The sequence below is a fragment of the Cuculus canorus genome, chromosome 16, assembly GCF_017976375.1.
Source record: "Cuculus canorus isolate bCucCan1 chromosome 16, bCucCan1.pri, whole genome shotgun sequence".
Taxonomy (NCBI): Eukaryota; Metazoa; Chordata; class Aves; order Cuculiformes; family Cuculidae; genus Cuculus; species Cuculus canorus.
In genome coordinates, this window is record NC_071416.1 from 8,139,250 (window position 1) to 8,158,510 (window position 19,261).

Genomic DNA, 19,261 nt, shown 5'->3' on the forward strand with positions numbered 1-19,261 from the left:
TTCCACTTTTTCTGTGACCCCAGTCGCATGCTCCCTTCTGCCTTTTCTTTTTCAAACAGACCCCAGGACAGCAACAGGTCACAGATTCCTCTGTAGCACCAGCAAAGCCAGAACACACACAGGAGTGCTGGCCAAAAGAGGGAGCAAAAAAGGTGCTAAACTTTACTTACTGCCCAGCAGGTGTTTGCTCAGGAACCAGAACAAAACCTTGTACAAACAAAGCCCTTTATGCCAGCCTGCAGGCGAAAAGAACGGATGGGGAAGCCAAGCTCCATCAATCTCGTAACCCTAAGATGCCACAAAGCAGCGGTTGGCTGCGGGCCTGCCAGCGCACATCCACAGGGCTGCTCATCCTGCACACCTCACCACCACTCAAAACCTTGCTCTGCCTGCACCATGGCCATTAAGGCATCAGAGCATGAGCAGATTCCTGCTCCTGGGCACAGCCCAGCGGTCCATGGCGCTCCCTCCTGTTCATAACTTGCTTTTCAGAAACCCCATACCTGCTGCCCGCAGCACCCTGCTTGAGCAGGGGGACCCATCATCATGCAGGAGCATCGTTTCTGCCCAGGGACAGGGCAAGGGCCATGATACTAGCAGCTCAAAGTCCTTTGGAGAGCACGTTCTCACCGGCACTATCAGCCTGCACAGGGTGAGGAACTGAAGGAGCCATTCAGACTGACTAAAACACTGCTCTTCAGAGTTACCCTGTACTTGAACCCATCCTGAGCCCTCCTGCTGTGACAGAAGCCATGTCACGGTGAGGGTGCACCACAGCGGGTTTGCCACTCGGCAACGCACAGGTGAGCTCTGGGTGGTTTGCATGAACCCAGATTGCTGACAGGCCCAGCTCATTCTCCGCTGCATTCAGCAATTCCTCTGCAACATCTCATGCGACACTGGGAACCAATGCAACAGCCGAGGGCTCTGGCCCAGCAGGTATCAAACTGTTGCTCCCTTTGGGCAGAAATGCAGGACAGGCCATTGTCCCATCCATTACCTGACTGGGGTTGGACTCCTCCAGGGCATCACCCCTACTTCAGCAGTGCTACACCACCGCTAGCCCTGGGGACCCTAGCAATGAATAACACACCAGTAACAACACCTCTGCTGGGAAAAACAGCTGAAAGAGCTGTGTTAAACCTCAGTTTATTTGGTTCTTTTACCCAGAATCACTTGTTTTTCTGAAATCAGAAATGCCTGCATTCCTTTTCCTGCGACATAGGAGATGGGTTGACTACGAGAGCAGTCTGAGCACACCATTGCAGGCAGATGGGTGTGCTCCTATGTTATTGCGTTTCTCAGGTATCTGGTAAGGAGGTTTTCCCTTCATATTCTACTAGGAAATGCTTCATGACCTTTGGAAATTTGATTTCATTCCGATTTCTGCTTGTGGATTAGCACTGGGCCAGCAGGTTACCCCAGACAGAAGCAGCCTCTGAATAGCCAAGCGTTTTCTTCTCAAAAAGCAGAAAAAGTATACAAAACAAGCCCCAAAACACCAGTTGTCCCAAAGGAACCTGAACCCACAGCAGGAGGCAGGGCAGATGCTCTCCCCGAGAAGAATCAGAAACCAGAACCTTATTCCAAGCACTAAAAAAGTAGGGATATTTATTAATAGTGTTACATAGCAATGCATCCTGAGCTCCTGCTCAGCGTTCCATACCCTTCCCAACATGGATGGTGACATTTCTTAGAAAGCCACACACAACAAGGTCACCCCTCCGTTATACCCAGAACAGTTTTCCCTCAGATCCGATGCAACAATTCCACTGCAGCAGCACAGGCAGCTGCCACAGGCATGACCCCCAAACCATGCTGATCTCTCTCCACAGACCCCCAGTCCCAGAGCTGCCTGCCAGGTGTTGGTTTGTGCCAGTACCTTGGTACTCACACGAGCCAATCACCTTTGAAGTGTTATAAATATTATCAATAATCTTGAATCAAGTATAGAAAAGAGTACATAATGCTGGTCCTGATGCTCCATCCTTGCTGGTCGTTCTTCTCTGGCCAAAGCCCTCTCCATGCCATGGCTCCCGAGCTCACACAATGATCACCAGCTGCCCCTGAAGAAGTGCAAGGAACGACACAGCCACATTATTCCCTCACCTTTGAGGGAAGTTGGTTCACAACAGCCCATCAGCAACGCACAGGACAGCAAACCCTCTCGCAAAAATCCTCACAGCAAATTTGTCATAAGGAGGGCACATTATCCTTTGGGAAGCATCGGAGAGAATCTCAGTGCCTCTGGGACATCTCCAGGAGACACAGGGCTGGAACTGGGTGCAATTTAAGACACTTTGAATGGTGCTACTTGAAAGGGCTGGACCCATGTCAGTGTTGCTCTTGCAGAGCTCTCCATGAAGGAAAAGCAGCCTGGACAGGGGAACCAGGACCCACATCAGAGGAGCTAAACATTGCTCAGGTTTGATAATACTCATGGGCACAAAGTACTGAGCAGCATCTCTGACCTGAAGGAGCCCAGGCGGAGCAACCCTTCCTGGCCTTTCCAGGCTTAAGACCTCTAGCTCTTGCACACCAAACCATCACTGGCAGGGTCCTATTCCAGGAGCCAGCTGCTAGAGACAGTCCCAGTGAGCTGCACCAGAGCCTTGCAGGAGGAAACAGCCTTTCCTGACACTTACCACTAATATCCGAATGGCCACCTTTATAAGGGGAATGCCCAGCACGTTTGGCAGAGGGATCCCGATGCTCAGAGCGCCTGTGGGGGACAGACAGATCCTTACATGCCATGGGAGGGGAGAGTCCAGCTCCCACCCCACGACAACGCTGCTCCCAGGGAGGGTGAAGGGAGCAGAGCCACCCAGGAGGTGCAGAGGATGGCAGCACCACCACGCACAATGCCTGTTGGCTTTCCTCACATTCTCTGCCACCAACTGTGGCCAGGGCTCTTCGGACTGAAGCTGGGCTGGATTCTGCTAGAAGAAGGTTGAGACTTCTAACTACAGCCTCAAAAACGGGATTGCAGAGCTTTAATTGCCCCAGCTCTCCTACACATGTAGTCATCTCTCCACTCCCAAAGCATTCCAGATGTTAGCCCTCCCCTAGTCACCTTACCGTTGAGAAGAGGCAACAGCACTTCCACCATCAGACTGCTGAAGTGTGGCTTCAAGCTTGCGATCTGAACCAGAGATGGAACAAGCATGTGAGTGGTGCTGCCAGGCACACGACAGCGACAAGCACAGCCCAGCGCCATGGCTGGGAGACAGCCAGTCCTTGGGACTGGAAATCACTTCCCACTGACACAGCACAAGAACAAAAAGTCACTCTTTCCTTTAAAGCAAGTCTACTTTTCTTCCTCGGTTTGTATTTGATCCTTAGAGAATCTTGCTATCACGTAAAACTCCTGCAGGAGCTTTCTGTAAGCTCTGCCCCAGCAGGGGCGAACAAACTGACTTCAGGCTTTAAATTTGCATTATTAGAAAAGGCAGAAGAGGGAAAAAAGTAGCAAAAGAAAAATTGCTACAGCCTACAAAGCAGAGCAGCTGGCAACTGAGACGATCAGAAGAAATCATCCATCACAGCCAGGACTCATTTCAGCCTCACACAGCGACCACATGCCCCCTCCTTCCTCAGAGTGCCCAGTGCTCGACCACACTGCCCGCCCATTAAAGCCTGGACTGGTGCGAGAGACTTACATCAGTGATGCCAACATCAGAAGACTCCAAGAAGAGGGAAATGCTGCAGGGAAACGAAAGCAAACAGTCCGTCAGACACCAAGTCCCTGGCCAGAGCTCAGGTCCCCACCATCTCCCCACACAGCATTATTCAGCCCATGAGCAAGGGATCCCCACAGGGCATCATCAGGGCATCCATAAAGGGATCACAGTATTGCAACACAAAAAGCAGGCACTTCCACGCTTGCAAGATAGAAAAGAAAACAGGGAAATAAAAGCTTAACCTAACTGATATTTGCTTGCCAGTGAAGCAGCCCTGCAGCAGGGCATGTCCTGGCTCTGTCCCTCTCCCGTGCCCAGGTAGTATTTCACCTCAGGAAAGGAGTCGGCTCCTCTCTGGCTGAGAGCAGAGCCTCTGGAAAAAGCATCTAGTCTAGGCTTAAAGAGAATTTGCTACAGCTCCAAATCTGTCACTGCAATCACACAGCTCAAATGTCTGCTTTATTTCCACTTTGAATATCCCTTTTCTGCTCTCACTGAATCTTGTTATATCTTTGTCTATTGAATTAAAAGCCCTGCGCTGCATTTCTATTCTCTGTATCACTGCCGATGTTGCTTTTAAATCTAGCTCTCTGACAAGCTAAACGGGTTGAAATCCTCAAACCTCACACTATAAGAAATGCTTTCCAATCTTTAATCACACCTTGACCGGTGTTAACAACCATGCTTTCCTTCCCTCTTTTATCGCTCATGTGCAATACCGGACTTTTCAAACTGCTTCCCCGGGATCAAAGCCAAGCTGATGGTCTCGCAGTTATTCAGGTTGCCTCATTTCTCCTTGTTATAAAACCAGCACAGACCTTTCCTCCAGTGTCCTATAACTGCAACAGTTCCTGAAAGCCAGAAGTACCTGTCCCCGTTGTCCATCAGCCAGGGAGGAAAGGCTCAGGCTCAGGATGTGAAATGCCCCTTTCACAGACACTGAAACCACACAAGTCAGGTGCTCCAGAGCTAACACTGCAAGGCAGAGAATATCACCAGCCCGGGAGAGGCAGCGCTGCCTGGCTTGGCCGCAGCCATGCTTGCAGGAGCTCAGGCACTCCAGCAGTGCTATCATGGCGGGACACACTGTGACAGCCCTCAGAGCATCCCTGAGGAATTGCAACCCTTCCTGCCCTGTTCTCCAACTCTCTTCTGGTCACTGCTTCCCCAAAAACTGAGCCTGTGCCCTGAGCTCTAGGAAAGCTGGAGTTTCCCAGCACGGCTGAAGAGACAAGGCTGTCTCAGGGGACCAAGCAAGCTGGGGTAGTGCAGGGGGCTTTGCTTCAAGCCGCTGCAGGGTCAGCCTACCTGTTCAAGGACAGGACCAGCACCAGTCTTCCTCCAGTAATGGACACTTGGACATTTAGCCGGAGGTCCTGCAAGCAGACAGGGAGAGGATCAGGCCATGGAGACACCCCCATCGCAGCTGCCAGTCACTCAGCTGGCTGCATGCTTCACCAGTTTGAGGTTTCTACATGCACACTTACAGCCTTCAACAGCAGGAGGGTGATGATGGGTCCATCTAAAGGCTTAATGGACAACTGAATCAAGACTGAAAGCTCAACAGTGGCTTTATTATCTTCTAAGATGATGACTGGGTGCCCCAACAATGTTATCTTGATGGTCACAGGACTGGTCCCGCGGCAGACAGAGCACTGTGGGAATCGAGGACACGTGGAGGTGGCTACCCACATCCAGCACACTGGCCAGGTGGGGGACCAGCAGTCCTCTGGAGGACGCTCTCAGCCCATAACTCTGTACGGCCTCCTCCAAGGTCACACAGACCTTGGACAAGCCAAATTTTCAGAGCAAATAGGTCAACAGCATGGGTTGGCACTCCTTGCTGAGGGCAGTAAGGGGCTGAGGATGCAAAGATGGGCAAAAAGGAGGTCGCATCTTTAACAGAATGCCCATCATGCCCAGCAAATAGGATATGCCAGATATTTATCAACTCCTTCTGTCAATGGCTGTGAGCTGCAAGAGAAGACATTCTGCCCAGAGAGCAGAAGGTTGGTTACAGCAATGGCACACAGGAGAGGGGGCTCCACGCAGAGGCTGCCGAGGGCTGGGCGCAAACCTCCAGCCCCATCACCTGCTCCCATCAGCCAGTCTGGCAGTGAGGCAGCCTCAAGCTGTGTTGACACGGCTCAGCCATGGGGCACAGTCAGCGTGGCCAAGGGGAAGGGAGAAGACCACTGGAGGCCTCTGGCAGCAGAACCCCAGCACATTCAGGTGCATCACTTTGGTGTGCTTGGACCTGGAGAGGTTTACACGAACTCTCACACCAGCAGAAGTCACTCACCTCAGAAGGAATGAGGACTAGCATGGCTTCTTGCAACTGCCTGGCACCAGAGAACTGTTGGAAGAAGAAGCACATGTGAGTGCTCCAGCCGATTCCAGTAATGCCCATCCTTCCAGGACCACCCCAGCCAGCTTAGTCGCACTACTGAGGCCAGTCCCCAAGCCCTCGCTCATTCACTGTCCCCAGTGATGCTCTGGGCAGTTCAGTCACACACTCTGGGTACATTACAGCAGCACCTCGAGCCCTCAGCCCTCCCACTGATCCTCCGCTGCCCGGCCGATTCCCAGTCAGTCATTAAAATGAGAGCAACCAGCAGCAGAAGCAGATGTAACCCAGAGGCTTTCAACATCTGTCAGTGTGTAGCGTTTCCCAGTTGAAGAGGCAGATCAGAGGTACTGAAAATGCATCTGCCTAGAGAATTGCATTGCATATAAAGAATCATAGAATCATTGAATGTTTTGGGTTGGAAGAGACCTCGAAGCCCATCCAGTTCCGCCCCCTGCCATGGGCAGGGACACGTCCCACTAGATCAGGTTGCTCAAAGCCCTGGGAGTCCATGGCATAACTAATAAGCGACTGTTCTCAACGGGTATCACTGGGAGTGCCCATACAGAAACAAGAATGTCTGATGACTACTTTCTGACAAGAAGAGTAAGGAGGCAGCACCAGGGCTTGAGCATCTGCAGGTGAGCACACACACACACACAGACCCCAGCCCGGCTGCATCTGAGCACACGCAGCCTGTGAATGCCGTGCACAGCCCGCTCCCCAAGCTGGGCTAAGGCCAGGCTGACGTGCGCCCCTCGCCATCTCCCCTGGCACAACATATGGGTGGCTTCCACACTCACAGATTCCAGCGTGCAGGGCAAGGTCTGCGGCCTTATCTGGATCATGAGGGCCAGGACTGCGTTGATAAAGCTCTGTCGCAGTGTCAAGACCAGAATGTTGTCCAGCAGTGGAGGCAAAGCAGAGGGGGATGAATCATGGGGGATGATGCTGCCCCCCACCTGCATCACTGCACCCTGCAAAGAGAGGCAACATGGTCATTAAACCCATCCTTTAGCCCACCCTCTTTCACAGACATTAAACCCATCTCAATCACTACAAATGCAGCTCCAGGATAGGAGAACAAAGGATCCTCGAGCCAGAGCGCACAGGGTCCATGCCTGCTGAAACAGCCCTCCTCTCACCAGCAGCTTAGGGAAAGCATTGGATTCTGTATAATTCCTGCTATACTTAATAGACAAAAGCAGCTGATAAAGGCTGGAGTGCGTAACTGAGGCCTTCTTAGCTAATAACACACTTTGTCCAAATCACAATGCTCCATTTCATTTAATCTTTGAGATTTCACTCCAATCGCAAAGGCGCAGCGAGGGTGTTGCAAGCCCCACGCTCCCAGCCCTGCATGCCCTCCCTCCAGCTCCCAGCAAGGCAGGAGCCGTCCTCTGACTCCACAACAAACTCAACTGGTACCACCTCCCCGCTAAGGAGACCAACTCCAACCATCTGAGGGTGCAGGGCAAAGACTGATCCCTATGGAGCACCTGCACGACAGCCAGAGCAGCAGCGCAGTGTGGGTTATCAGCCCCTGGTATTGCTCACATTCCAGCTGTTTCTCGCTGACCACTTTCTTTTACTTAAGCTCTCCTGTTTGAAAGCACTGTTTATTTTTTTCTGTTTGTGCTTTTTTTTCCCCTCCTAGTAAGACAGTAGTAAAAAAAATCCAACCCAGCAGCTACAAACAACAAACAGGGAGCCTCAGTTTGCAAACACAGCAAAAGAGGGCTTGAAGAAAAGTACACACAGCCACTTAATAGTGATTTGGATAAGGATCTACATACTTAGCTTGCATTTCAAGAACAAGGCATTACCGCAGCTCCCACATGTGGCTGTACTAGAAGGCAACTGCTCCCACGAGATGAGGGCGAGCAGCGCTAAAAGGCAAGACCTGCCTTTCAACACAAGTCACATTCGCACCCAGCGTTAACTTACATCCAAGTCCATCCCAAGGAACAAACCAGAGGTAAATGGGAGGCTGGCCAGCTGGTAGTGAATCATTCCTGCCTTGCCAACTGGGATCACAGCTTCACAGAGAAAAAAGTGGTTGTTATGGCATCAGGAAATAAGCAGCAACTCAGATCCCTGCCCTGACCCCACTGGCCCCTGCCTGACCTCACACCCACTACCCGGTCCCGAACAGGCAGTTCCATGGGATACTCTTGAAACAGGCAAAACATCCCCAAAATCAGCTTTGTGGGATCAGCATTTGGAATGCAGCCCCAAAAGGGCATCAAAAACTCAACCAAAGGGTGATGTATAAAAGTGGCATAAGGTCAGAGCAGTTCGCTCAGACTGCTCTGGTGTGAATTCAATAACAGCCCTGCAAAAGGACAGCTTTTCCCTGGCACACTTATGGACTTGACATGGGAAAGGGCTCTTCCCACCATGGGTCTGCAGGGAACATGAGGAAGCAACACCTCATTCCAAATGAGAAACATACCATTGAGAGTGCCCAGAAGCCGGATGTTCGCGTGGTTGATGACTATATCGACTACTGGACACACCTGCAACACAAAACAGAAATGCAGCTGCTCACTCCCCTCGCAGCCCCACTGCAGGAGCCAGGACACAGCAGCCAGAGCACCGCCAGCACCCAGCAGCCAGAGCAGACCCACGCCTTTTCATCTAAATCCCCAGGGAAAAAGGTGCTGTTTGGTATCAGCGAAGCACCTGGGATGCTGGGAAGGACCTGGGGGCAGTGGAGCATCCCTGGAGCACCAAAGGGAACTGCTTGATGTGGGAATAATTCAGGCATGGCCGTGTGGGCAGCAACGCCAGGTTGGCCACGGGCACCCCTGCCGAGCAGCACACGTCAGGTACAGGGGAAAGCAACAGAGACAGGGCAGCTTGCAGCCACCTCGTAACAAGTTGCTCCCAATATTTCTGAGTTTCAGCTATGAAAGGAGGACAATCTTCAGGCTTACCACACGGGGCAGAGTTGTTGTCAGCTCAGCGAGTATTACATCGTTTATTGATAAGGACAGTAAGCTGGAAAGGAGGAAAACAAAAATTCCCAATCACTACAAACACAGCTCCAGGACCAAAGGACCTCAGGCCTTCATTTTATACTCCACTATGTCCTTAGTCACCCCTCAGGGACGCTGCTGCAGCTACTACTGGCAAAAGCAAGGGTTGTGCAGAAAGCTGAGAGGGCGAGAAGCTGCTCTGCTCACCGAGGAGGGGACTGGGCTAATGCAGACCCCATTGCACAAAAGGAGTGAGCCTCTCACAGCATCACCTGAGCTTGGCTCCCTCCCCTGGTAGTTAAATCAGAGCTGTAGTTATGGGGAGGTGGAGCTGTTATGAAATACCTGCATGTTAGTTATGGGAACCAAACAATTTACATGTGGAATAACAAGAGGAGAAATCTGCTGGGCAGCATTTCAACACTGCTGCTATATAGATCACTCTGGGACGTGTGACGCCTGCAGGCAGAGCAGAGCCATTTACTCTTGATAATCAATATATTTCTGGACTATTGAGTTAGAACATGCAGCAGTGTACTTGGCAAGCCACAGACAGCAGGAATTCATAATGCATCTTGTTATTTATGCCCAAGTTCTGCCTTTAGGCGCATCTGAGGAACTGCCATGAAACCAATCGCGTACATCCACACATCCCCCTTACCCCACAGGGAGCTCAATTCCTGCACATCATCACTTTAATCCTGCTAAGACTTAAAATACGACCCCTAGAGCGGGCAAGCCGTGTTCCTCTGTTCACTTACACAGCCTCTTTCAAAGCAGCTGCTGCACTGATTGAAATATAATGCTGAATGCAAAAATTAATTAGGAGAAATTCAATGAACCTGAAAAGTGAGTAATTCAAAAGCAATAAAAGAAAATATTTCCCCATGATCAATGTTCTGTTGCATCCATCAATACACGAAGTCAGCAAATTTTTTCTGCCAAGAATTTAATGAGACTGAGCAAGAGACGGCAGATTTGCATGGAATTACACATTCCCACAACCGTCAGAGCAGGAGTCCATATGCCCAGCATCTCTCTGTGACAGCAGCCAAAGGCAGAGCATAAAACCAGGTCAAGCAATGGTGCTGTTTTCCTAGGACAGCCCCTGTCCTATGGTTCCTCCCCTTTGGATAGCAATTCACTACCTAAGCCTAGAGAAAGTGCACTGGAAGGGGTACCAAGCCTCAGATTTCAGATCTTAAAATCTCCACAGACAAAGAGGGCAAATTAACCCTCGTTTCCAACAGCCGTAGTTTTTGCCAGTTCCACTGAAGCAGCAGGCTTTGGCAATGGGAAAGAAATCACTTCCCTGCGGCCTGACTGTGTATCAGCTCAGCACTGCCCGTGCCCGGGCAGACTGTCTGGAAGAGCAGATAAAGAGAAGATGGCTGCAGGCAATGGAAAATGTAAATCCACAGGCACTTACCCAGAAAGGAGCTTGACCTTCACAGTACCAAGAATGCAGAGGCACTCTTCAATGATGACCTGGACTGTGCCCGATTCAAAACTCGTGCATTTAATGTTTGCAGTAATTTTCACATCTACATAGATATCAATTAGTTCTGGGAGGAGGCCAATCAAGCTGAAAAATGTAAACGGGTGGAACAGATTTCATCTCTTGGTCTTTAACCAGAGAAACTCAGCAAAGCCAGAAGCAAACTGCACCTCCACCTCCTGCAAGTCATTACAAATGCCACAAGCCAGCTTTAGGTGCCTGTTCTGCTTAGTGACTTTATTATAGATACGAGACACCTAGAAATCTACAAAAGACGCTAAATATTGCACAAAGAGAATGCTGGGGATGGGGTTTTCCCAACAGCTGTCATGGAACACCACACTCACCAGTTGCCGCTGAGCTGCAGCCTTGCGGAGATGGTCATCTTGATCCCGATTCCTGACAGCAGCCGTACTGACAGCTTGGGGAGCCGAACCTTGACAAGATGCAGTCTGCAAACAGCAAAAGCTGGCACAAATTAAAGCACCTTCTAACAGCTGAGCAGCTGCATGCACTGAGGAACCCCACATCACCTCCAGATGGAGACACGAGTGTTATAAGCAAGAGGTACCAGCTCCAGGAGGAGAGATCAAGTTTGCAGCTGAAACCCAAACAAAGGCAACTAGAGTCAAGTTAGGGTGGAAGCCAACTTTACAGAGCAGTCAACTTTCTTCCTCGCTTGCTCTCAGTGCTATCAAGCATTGCTGTTATCATCAGAGCTATCATTCCCCACGCACAATCTGCACAAAGTTTCACCATCCACTGCACTACCGCACAGAAGACTTCTGTCAGGACAGGGTTTCAGTATCAAAACAAACTGAGGATAACTGCTCGGACCAATCACGCCAACTGCAGCTCAGCTTTTGTTGCTTCAGAACTGCTGGCAAAGGTGCACTCACAGAGAAGCCCACGCTCCCCACTTACCCGCTGATGATGGTTGGAGAGTTCAGTGCACCCCCTTCACCCATGATGTTTGGCAGCACGAGGCCCTGCAGGTGCTGCTGGAGGAGGCCATTCCGGAGTATGGCATCCGAGAGAACTGCAAAACATCTCCGCGTGAGGACCAGCGCTTGCAGCAATGACCTCTCTCCCCTCAGTCTGATCTGTCCCAGCAAAGGAGTCGCACAACAAAGCCCCACCGCTCCCCAATGCTACTTACAAAGTCATCACCTGTCTCGATGCTGTCAAATCCCACAGGGATGACATTTTATGCTAAACCAAAACTGCCCCTGGTGCATTAACCAGGATGGATGGCAGCAGAGTGCATCCCAAACCTCTGGCTGGGATATTACAGCAGGGTTGTGCAATAACAGCAAATCCCTCAGTGGGAGCAGTGCTTCAACTCATAACTAGTTTCCCACTTGTGAAGGGAATTCATGCTTGGTTTTGTGATGGTTTGGGGCTTTGCTTAAATATAAGCAACTTGAAACAAGCCTCTTTATTTTCTTTTTTTTTTTTTTCTTTGACAGAGCATTGCAAATATTAATAAAGCCACTGAACTCCCCGGCAGTTGTTTGCCAGATATCAGCTGCTCCAACGTGGAAATGAGAAACTGAGACAAAAAGAGGAAATAAACCAGGTCCAGCCCTGAAATTCTGTGTGGCTCTTTGAGGCTGAAATGTGTCCTGTCTCTAGAGCCGAGAGACCTCCCTGACCCAAGAACTCAGCGAGGGCTGGCAGAATCTCTAAGCAAAGTCTGCAGCCCTGAGGAACTATGAAAAAAACATGAAGACACTCAAGGGGTTTTACGCCACACCACAGTCCCACATAGCTTTCAAAATGAATACTACTCCTGTTTCCTAGTTACCATCCTCCATCGCCTTGGGGCTGATGGCGCAGGACAGACCAGACAGGACTCCTTGAGAGGGTGAGAAGAGGCCACAGAAAAAGAGGATTCCAAAAAGCTTCAACGTTGTCATGTTCAGAAGATTCCCCTGCTGGCAAGGAAGACAACAGAGTGAAAAGCACAGGAACAGCCTCCCTGAAGAGATCCCAGTGTCTTTACAAAGAATAAGGTCAAGCGAGAAACCCCTCTGCTGCTCTTTATCAAGCTCCAGTAAGACTCTGCTCAAGCCTGGGGCAGCAACACCATGTCCATACCTCAAGGGTAGGTCAGTAAAAGCCCTTTCCTTGTCCTTGTGCCTTGCCCCAAATATTCCATATGTTTCCCACAAAAGAAACCAAACTGCTTTTCCCCAAAACCAGTGGTTAAGCAGGAGTTATTTCTGAATTCCCTAGATGAAAGTTACACGTTTTGGTATGGCTCTTAGCAAGGGGAAGCATCTGAAGATTATTCTTCTCACTAACTTTCAAAAGCAACAAACTAAAGCTCAAGGGATAAAAATAAGCTCACTATAAAGTAATAAATAACAATTATTAACATACATTTAATTATGCAATGACAGATACAGGCAGACGATCAGCAGCTTGGTGCACAGCAGACTCTCAACCTAAAGAAGCCAAGCAATGAGAACGCTGTGCACATCCTTCCAGAGCAGGAAGGCGATGGCACTACTGCCACGCACATCTGCTGATCACCTCACAGCCCTCACCAGCTGAGGTTTCAATGCACAGACAATGTTATTACCTGCAGCAGCTGCAGCCAGCAGGGAAGGGTCTGCTCAAGCTCTTCTGGAAGTTGTCAAATCTCTGGTGCCTGCAGCCAACCAGACACACCTTCTTCTTCCAGCCTCCACGTCTCAGGAGCAGGCATCCCTTTATACTCTTGCCCTTTGCAAGCAACACCCAGCTGCCGTCTCTCTTGATTTATGCAAGGCAACGTCAATGCTGACTTGACCAGTTGCCATTTCTCCTTGCGGCTTGGACTCAAACACCGTTTTTCACCCCCAAATCTATCTTAAAAGGGATGCCTTGTCATGGTGGCCCCAGTGGGGATACCAGTGCTTTAAGAAAACCAACTTTTTAGGACATAATGAGAATTATGGCAAGCTTCTAAACCTGAGCGAGGCTGACAGGGCTGCAGGTGCAGGGACAGCAGCGCACGGAGCACATGGGCACTGATTCCAGGAGGTTTACAGCAGGAGGAAAGGATCTACTGTTCCCAGTCCTTTAGGAGTTGTGAGACTTGGAACGCTCATTCCTGTTTCAAATGCAGTACAGGAAGAAAGTTTTCTTTGACAAAAAACAATGTGGAGAAGTTGTACAAACCTGATAAATGTTGGCTTTGTTAAGACCAAGCTTCAAATTGATTTGAGTTGTATCTGCGGAGTGTCACAAACCAACTGTAAAAAAATAAAGTTATAGTGAAAGGTATAAAGCCAACAATAAATATCATCGTGAATAAGCAACCCTCATGCCAGCTGAATGGCTGAGGGCAGCAGAGACGTGGATTTCAAAAGGAAAATCTCATCCTCCAGTGGGTGCCTTGGCCAGGTTTCTTGGAAATTTCCATTGTGCAGGGCCTCAGGAAGATCTTATCTGGGAACTTTGATCAGGGCTGGTCACTACGTTCAACAGGGATGGACTCAGATGGAAACTGGGCAGCAAAGGGCTGCTGAAAGGACTGGCAGCTGGAGAGGGGCCGGCACACTCGGTCTTGCAGAACGAGGACGAGCAGAGATACAATCATTCTTCACAAACACAGGAGAGAGGTAAATGCTGGGGAGGGAGAGGAGAGCTGCTCGTGCTCAGGGACGATGTCGGCACAGGAACAAACACAAGTGAAAGCATCCAGGTTGAACTCAGGAGAAGGCTGCTGCACTGGCTGGGCTCGCTTTCCCATAGGAATACAGAAAGCAGTAAACAATATTTGTAGGATGCTCTTCGATGCCACACAAGGTGTTTTCTTACAGCAACAGCAAAGTGCTCACACCGAGCTGGAAAGTCCTTCAATGCACTCTTCCAAGGGCTCAGATTCAACCTCATAACAGAAACACTGTACGAGCTCCTGGTTTATTTAACACGTGTTCAGCCCAGCCTGCATGTGGTGTGTGATGACAGCCTTGTCCCACAAACCAGGAATGAACTTAACCCACTTAAGAGGGCCAGAGCAGCAGAGTGAAGTCAAAAATCATCTCTACTAGGAGATGCAGCCCAGCTGCCTGCCGAGAGTGTGGCTGCAGCGCTTGGTCAGCAAAGACAAGACACAAAGTAAGACTGTGGGCTCACCTCCCAGAGCGGAGCCCCTTTGTGGGGAGCAAAGCCAGGGCCACCCAAGCAGAGGCTCCCAGGCAGCCAGTCCCTCTCTGGCACGCGATGGTGCCTGCAGCCAACCAGCACCTCTAGTTCTGCTCTTCTCATTTTCTCCTCAGGTTTCTCAGGGTCATTTACACCCAATGTTCTTATTGCTGACACTGCTGCTTGCCCCAATGTGCTTTTACCAGCTGGGGCAACCTACCCATATTTTTGCTTTTCTGTTCCCTTTTCAAAAGCCTCATCCAAACACCTGAGGCTGAGTCGTTACCATACGTGCCTGCAGCGAAGCCTTCACATGAGGCTCTGCTCCAGCCTTGTACACGTTACAGGGACATCACTGCTGGCAACAGGCAGCTCCCGAGCACACACAGTGGATCCCCACATGGTTTTAGACATCACTGCGTGGGTGACAAGCACCCGAGTTGTTGCACACACACAATGTGACGGCACACTCAAATCAGATCCTTGGCAGCTGAATGGCAAGAGGCAAACATCTGTGTTCATACCTGATACGTGCAACATGCCAACAGCACAGCAGGAGATGTAAGGAAAGCGGCACGTTTTGTACCCCGGCACAGGTATTTCTTCTTGCTGCACAAGTCCTTGCTCAGTCGGAACCTCTGCCTCCCTCTCATGCACCCATATTTCATCCTCGCCTTGCAGCAGTGATTTAGCTATCACTTACCGAGAGGCTGAATTCAGTTCTGCCGTGACAAGGGAATATATATTAAAATGAAGCATTGCAAGAAATGCTGGAAGAGATTACCCCAACACAGGCCAGGAAGGAAGGGCTGATGGAAAGACTAACGCACAGAGGAACGATGCTTCGGAGCAGCCTCAAGTGTGCTGAACTGCCCCGAGCTTGTGGCTCAGACAGCCGGCAGGTTACATAGCAACAGGAACTTTATAGAGTAATATTAAAGTAAATAAATACTATATTTTTTGATTAAATATGATTAAATTAATTGATAGTTTTTCTCTAAGTTAACGACACAGAAGCTTAGGGAAAATTTAGGACAACTGCATACATCTCAAACCAAAATGCAAGCAAGATTAAAGAACAGAATTCAGTATTTTTCCACCCTAGTCTGAAGAACGCCACTACATTTTAGTGATAAACAGTGGCTTTGATACATTCCAGAAGTTTGCAGGGTACAGGAACACAAATTTCTTCCTATGTGGCAAATATAAAGAAAGAGGATTAATGTCAGCCTACGAAACGACCCTAATGGGCAAATAGGAACGCCTTACTAAGAATACAGATAATCCTGTGTCTCAAGGTGAAAACTCGAACTCTGGTAGCAGGAATTACACCCCGCTATCGAGCTGCCTTGTTCAAACCCCCAGGAGGTCTCTTGCAGGGACGCTTCCTCAAAGTAAGTGGCTGCTTCCAAGTGGATGCTGTGAACATTAATGGACCTGCTCGGTTCAGCTGGTGATGGAAAGTAAGTTCCCTGATGCCAGCAAAAAAAGCTAGCTCAAGAGGAAGGAGAACGCACTCAGGCAGAAAGATAATGCAGCAAACCTCCAATGGTGGTTAGGATGAAAATGGGGAAGAGGGAAATACAATAGGTTTTGACCACTGACTGCACCTGGGCTGTGAACTTCCAGCCTGGCTTCCAAACACCCAAAGCTCAGCTTTATGGGCAGAATTCCCCACCTGGGAGTTCACAGGGATACAGCAGCAATGGCAGCACAGTCAATTTGCACAGTCCAACACCTCAGCCAGTGTGGTGGGCAGTGGTGATGCCATTCAGAGACTGGAAAACACACATGGAAAAGTGTCCTGGGATGCTGCATTCACTCTGCCTCACTGCAGCAAGGTTTTTTTCCACTCCTGTTTATGAAATCCCTCCAGGGAATGGAAGGAAGGAACCCTTCTCTGAGCTCCCCAGCCCAGCGTAACGCACTGAGCTGTTCCGACCAGAAGCGCTGCACTAGCCAAGCATCTGCCTTCATAAAGTTACCTGTGCTTTCATTCAGTTTGGGGTGAATGAGTCCTCTCAGCACCTGCCTCAAAAGCTGATTTCTAACAACAGGATTTGTCAAAACTCGAACTAAAAACTTGAGCAAGGAGCTGAAGGGGCTTCATAAGGACTGAAGGAATCAACCCTCCTTGAGTTTTGGGATCGGACTTCAGCCCAGCATTGCCAGAAACCCACAATCCCTCAGCCAGGTTCACAGTCGCTTCAGCTGCTTCCACTGTCAGCAGTTGAGAAAGGCAAAGCACTTTAATTAATACCAAACACCGTCCAACAACAGCGAGCATTGCCAAATCGATCTCAAGCTCGGGTTGACCCAGGGCTCCCACTTAGCGTACATCCCAGGGACTCATGGCACATTGTGCGTGGGCAGACGTCAGAAGCCTCCCTTCCAGATTTACCTCTGTCTGATCGCTCACCCGTGTAGCTTCCTACAAAGGGAACTTGAGAAACAGAAACATAATATTGAGAAAGGGCCACACAGAGAGCACAGGCAGGAAAAACAAGAAAAGAACATGACAACCACAGGCAGCAGCTCTGAGGAGCTGCCCATCAACATGAGAGACCAGCAGCACCGATGCTGAGCACAAGGGATGAGGCAGAGTCAAATCGCTGCCATGAGATAACAACAAATCAATGGCTCGGGAATCTTATAGACAGGAACCTTTCTGCTTCTGAGAGGTGAACTGAAGTAAAACGAGCCCAATGTTATCAGCCACTGAAAAGGAACAAACCTCATCAGCCAGGGGAGACGTGACAAGCTATAGGCCAAGACTGGAGGCATTGCTGCACCCCATCTTCAGGCCCTACCAAGGCATCGGAGCTCCACAACATGACGCTGAAAGCAGCCAAAGGACTCACAGGGGGCACCAGCCAAGCCAGGCAGGAAAGTGAGGAAGCCCTGCAAATCCTTCCCCAGCAGCTCTGGGCAGGTGCTGCCTTCACTGAGTTTTACAGGGCTTTGTTGGTCATCCTGACTTCTCCAGGTCTGGCACATTCCAGGCTTCCTCAGCACATCCTTTTCATCTGACCCCTCTCGGTCACTTGCCACAACCTCATGATGCTCAGGGCTTGGTCGGGGAGCAGGAGAGGCTGAGACCTCCCCAGGGCAGTGCAGGCTCACAGCCCGGGGCAACCCCACGGTGTTTGCGGGCAGCCAGTCTGCACAGACATCGCAGCACGAGTGCTGTCTAGCATGCACACCAACAGCGAGGGCCTCTCTGGGATGCAACATGCACCTTGAAGTCACATCCAGTCCTATATTTTAAACAAATGAATCCCTTTCCTGCCTTCTTCCCATCACTTCCAACCACTTAGCTGCGAGCACTGTGAACACCTCAATTCCTCCTCACTCTTCAGTCTTCCAATTTATTTTTTGCCTGCCTTCCAGCCTAGAAAATGGATTTCTGTCCATTCCATTGTCTCAGAGAGCGTCGGCACTGTGGTGCCAACAGAGACTTTGAAAATAAAGACAGCTATTTCCATTTGGCTGAAAGAGAGCGACACAGACTCAAAGTCATGCTTCTGCCTTCCCTCAGGTTTGGAGAAGCTTCGCTTTACAAAAAGAATAGCAATATTGAGTGGAATTGTCCTTGATCGTCTCTATTAATCCCCAGGAAGAATTAGCAGTAGCCTTACACTCCACACATGCATCTACTGTAAGTAAAGATTTTAGGCTTTCTATCTTATTCTCAGGTTTTAACAGAGACAATGTGGTCTCTTTGAAACCACCATCAGCACAGGGGGCAGAATTAGTGCCGTGCTTTGTCCAGACGTTCCTTGGGGATAAATCGCAGCCCTGACGGGCAGTCAGGGGTTCAGAGTCAGCATTGTGTAAATAAGTGCCTGTTTCTAGTGAGATAGCAACAGCTGTAAAGAAACTGCAGCTCAGACAAGAGTGCAAGTTCGTGTTAAACAAACCTTGTTAATGAGTTAATTATCCCAGTGAGCAGGATTGAGGTCTAACTTACTCAGATGCTATTTCCCTTCCAGTGGCAGCTGGGACAAGGATGCTGCCTCAGAGCAGACACCTCAAAACACCTGTGCAAGCCTGAAATGAGGTGACAAAGAGGCCTCAAAGACCTAGTGCAAGCTGGAGCAGGAGAGTGCGGACACACAGCTGCCCTGGCTCCGACCTCGCTGGGGCTCAGCATCCCGATCCACGCCTGGAGCATCCATCCCCTGTCCCTCCCACGCACCAGGGAGACATCACGACCCCACACACCTTCCCTGGGCTCCTGCCTCCAAACAACAATTGCTTCAAAGAGCAATTTCAATGCAAGAAAAGGGGTAAGGCCCCCAGCTCTCAGAGAAAGAAATCAGTGAACACAAGAGAGAAACATCCCCGTTTCCCCAGCCCAGGATGCAGAGCTGGGAGATGGGAACAAACCCAGGACCAGTGCCCAACGTGGAAGCACATTGCCTCACCCCAAGAGCTCTCCCAAGGAGGCTGAGGAAATGCACCGACACCCTGCAGCGAGCAAGAGCACGAGGGAGAAGCACTCAGTGAAAACCAGGTGCACGAAAAATGCCCCGGGGGGGCTGGGGCGAGCCTCGAACCCGCGACGACGCGGGCGGCGGGGAACGCGGCGGCAGCGCCCCCCGCGGGCGACAGCGGG

General features: G+C 50.2%; 1 protein-coding gene across 15 annotated transcripts in view; it reads right to left on the reverse strand.

Annotated features, from left to right (window-relative positions):
- Nucleotides 1-1,612: 1,612 nt before the first annotated feature.
- LOC104060863 (BPI fold-containing family B member 4) overlaps nt 1,613-19,261 on the reverse strand; it is a 30,985-nt gene continuing 13,336 nt past the window's right edge. For 4 of the 15 annotated variants that reach the window (XM_054081924.1, XM_054081928.1, XM_054081921.1 and 1 more), the window contains 15 exons: nt 13,094-13,748; nt 12,314-12,443; nt 11,431-11,545; nt 10,854-10,958; nt 10,438-10,593; nt 8,967-9,030; nt 8,483-8,546; nt 7,975-8,066; nt 6,831-7,004; nt 5,983-6,036; nt 5,168-5,335; nt 4,989-5,056; nt 3,660-3,702; nt 3,079-3,142; nt 1,613-2,066 (listed from right to left, as the gene is read on the reverse strand). In XM_054081924.1, the coding sequence (XP_053937899.1) occupies nt 1,930-2,066; nt 3,079-3,142; nt 3,660-3,702; nt 4,989-5,056; nt 5,168-5,335; nt 5,983-6,036; nt 6,831-7,004; nt 7,975-8,066; nt 8,483-8,546; nt 8,967-9,030; nt 10,438-10,593; nt 10,854-10,958; nt 11,431-11,545; nt 12,314-12,425 (1,416 nt within the window). In that variant the 5' untranslated portion in view covers nt 12,426-12,443; nt 13,094-13,748 and the 3' untranslated portion in view covers nt 1,613-1,929. Of the gene's footprint in view, nt 2,067-2,645; nt 2,723-3,078; nt 3,143-3,659; nt 3,703-4,548; nt 4,656-4,988; nt 5,057-5,167; nt 5,336-5,982; nt 6,037-6,830; nt 7,005-7,974; nt 8,067-8,482; nt 8,547-8,966; nt 9,031-10,437; nt 10,594-10,853; nt 11,108-11,430; nt 11,546-12,313; nt 12,444-13,093; nt 16,188-19,261 lie in introns of those variants that run through there. The other 11 variants (XM_054081932.1, XM_054081931.1, XM_054081927.1 and 8 more) reach the window with 11 other exon arrangements.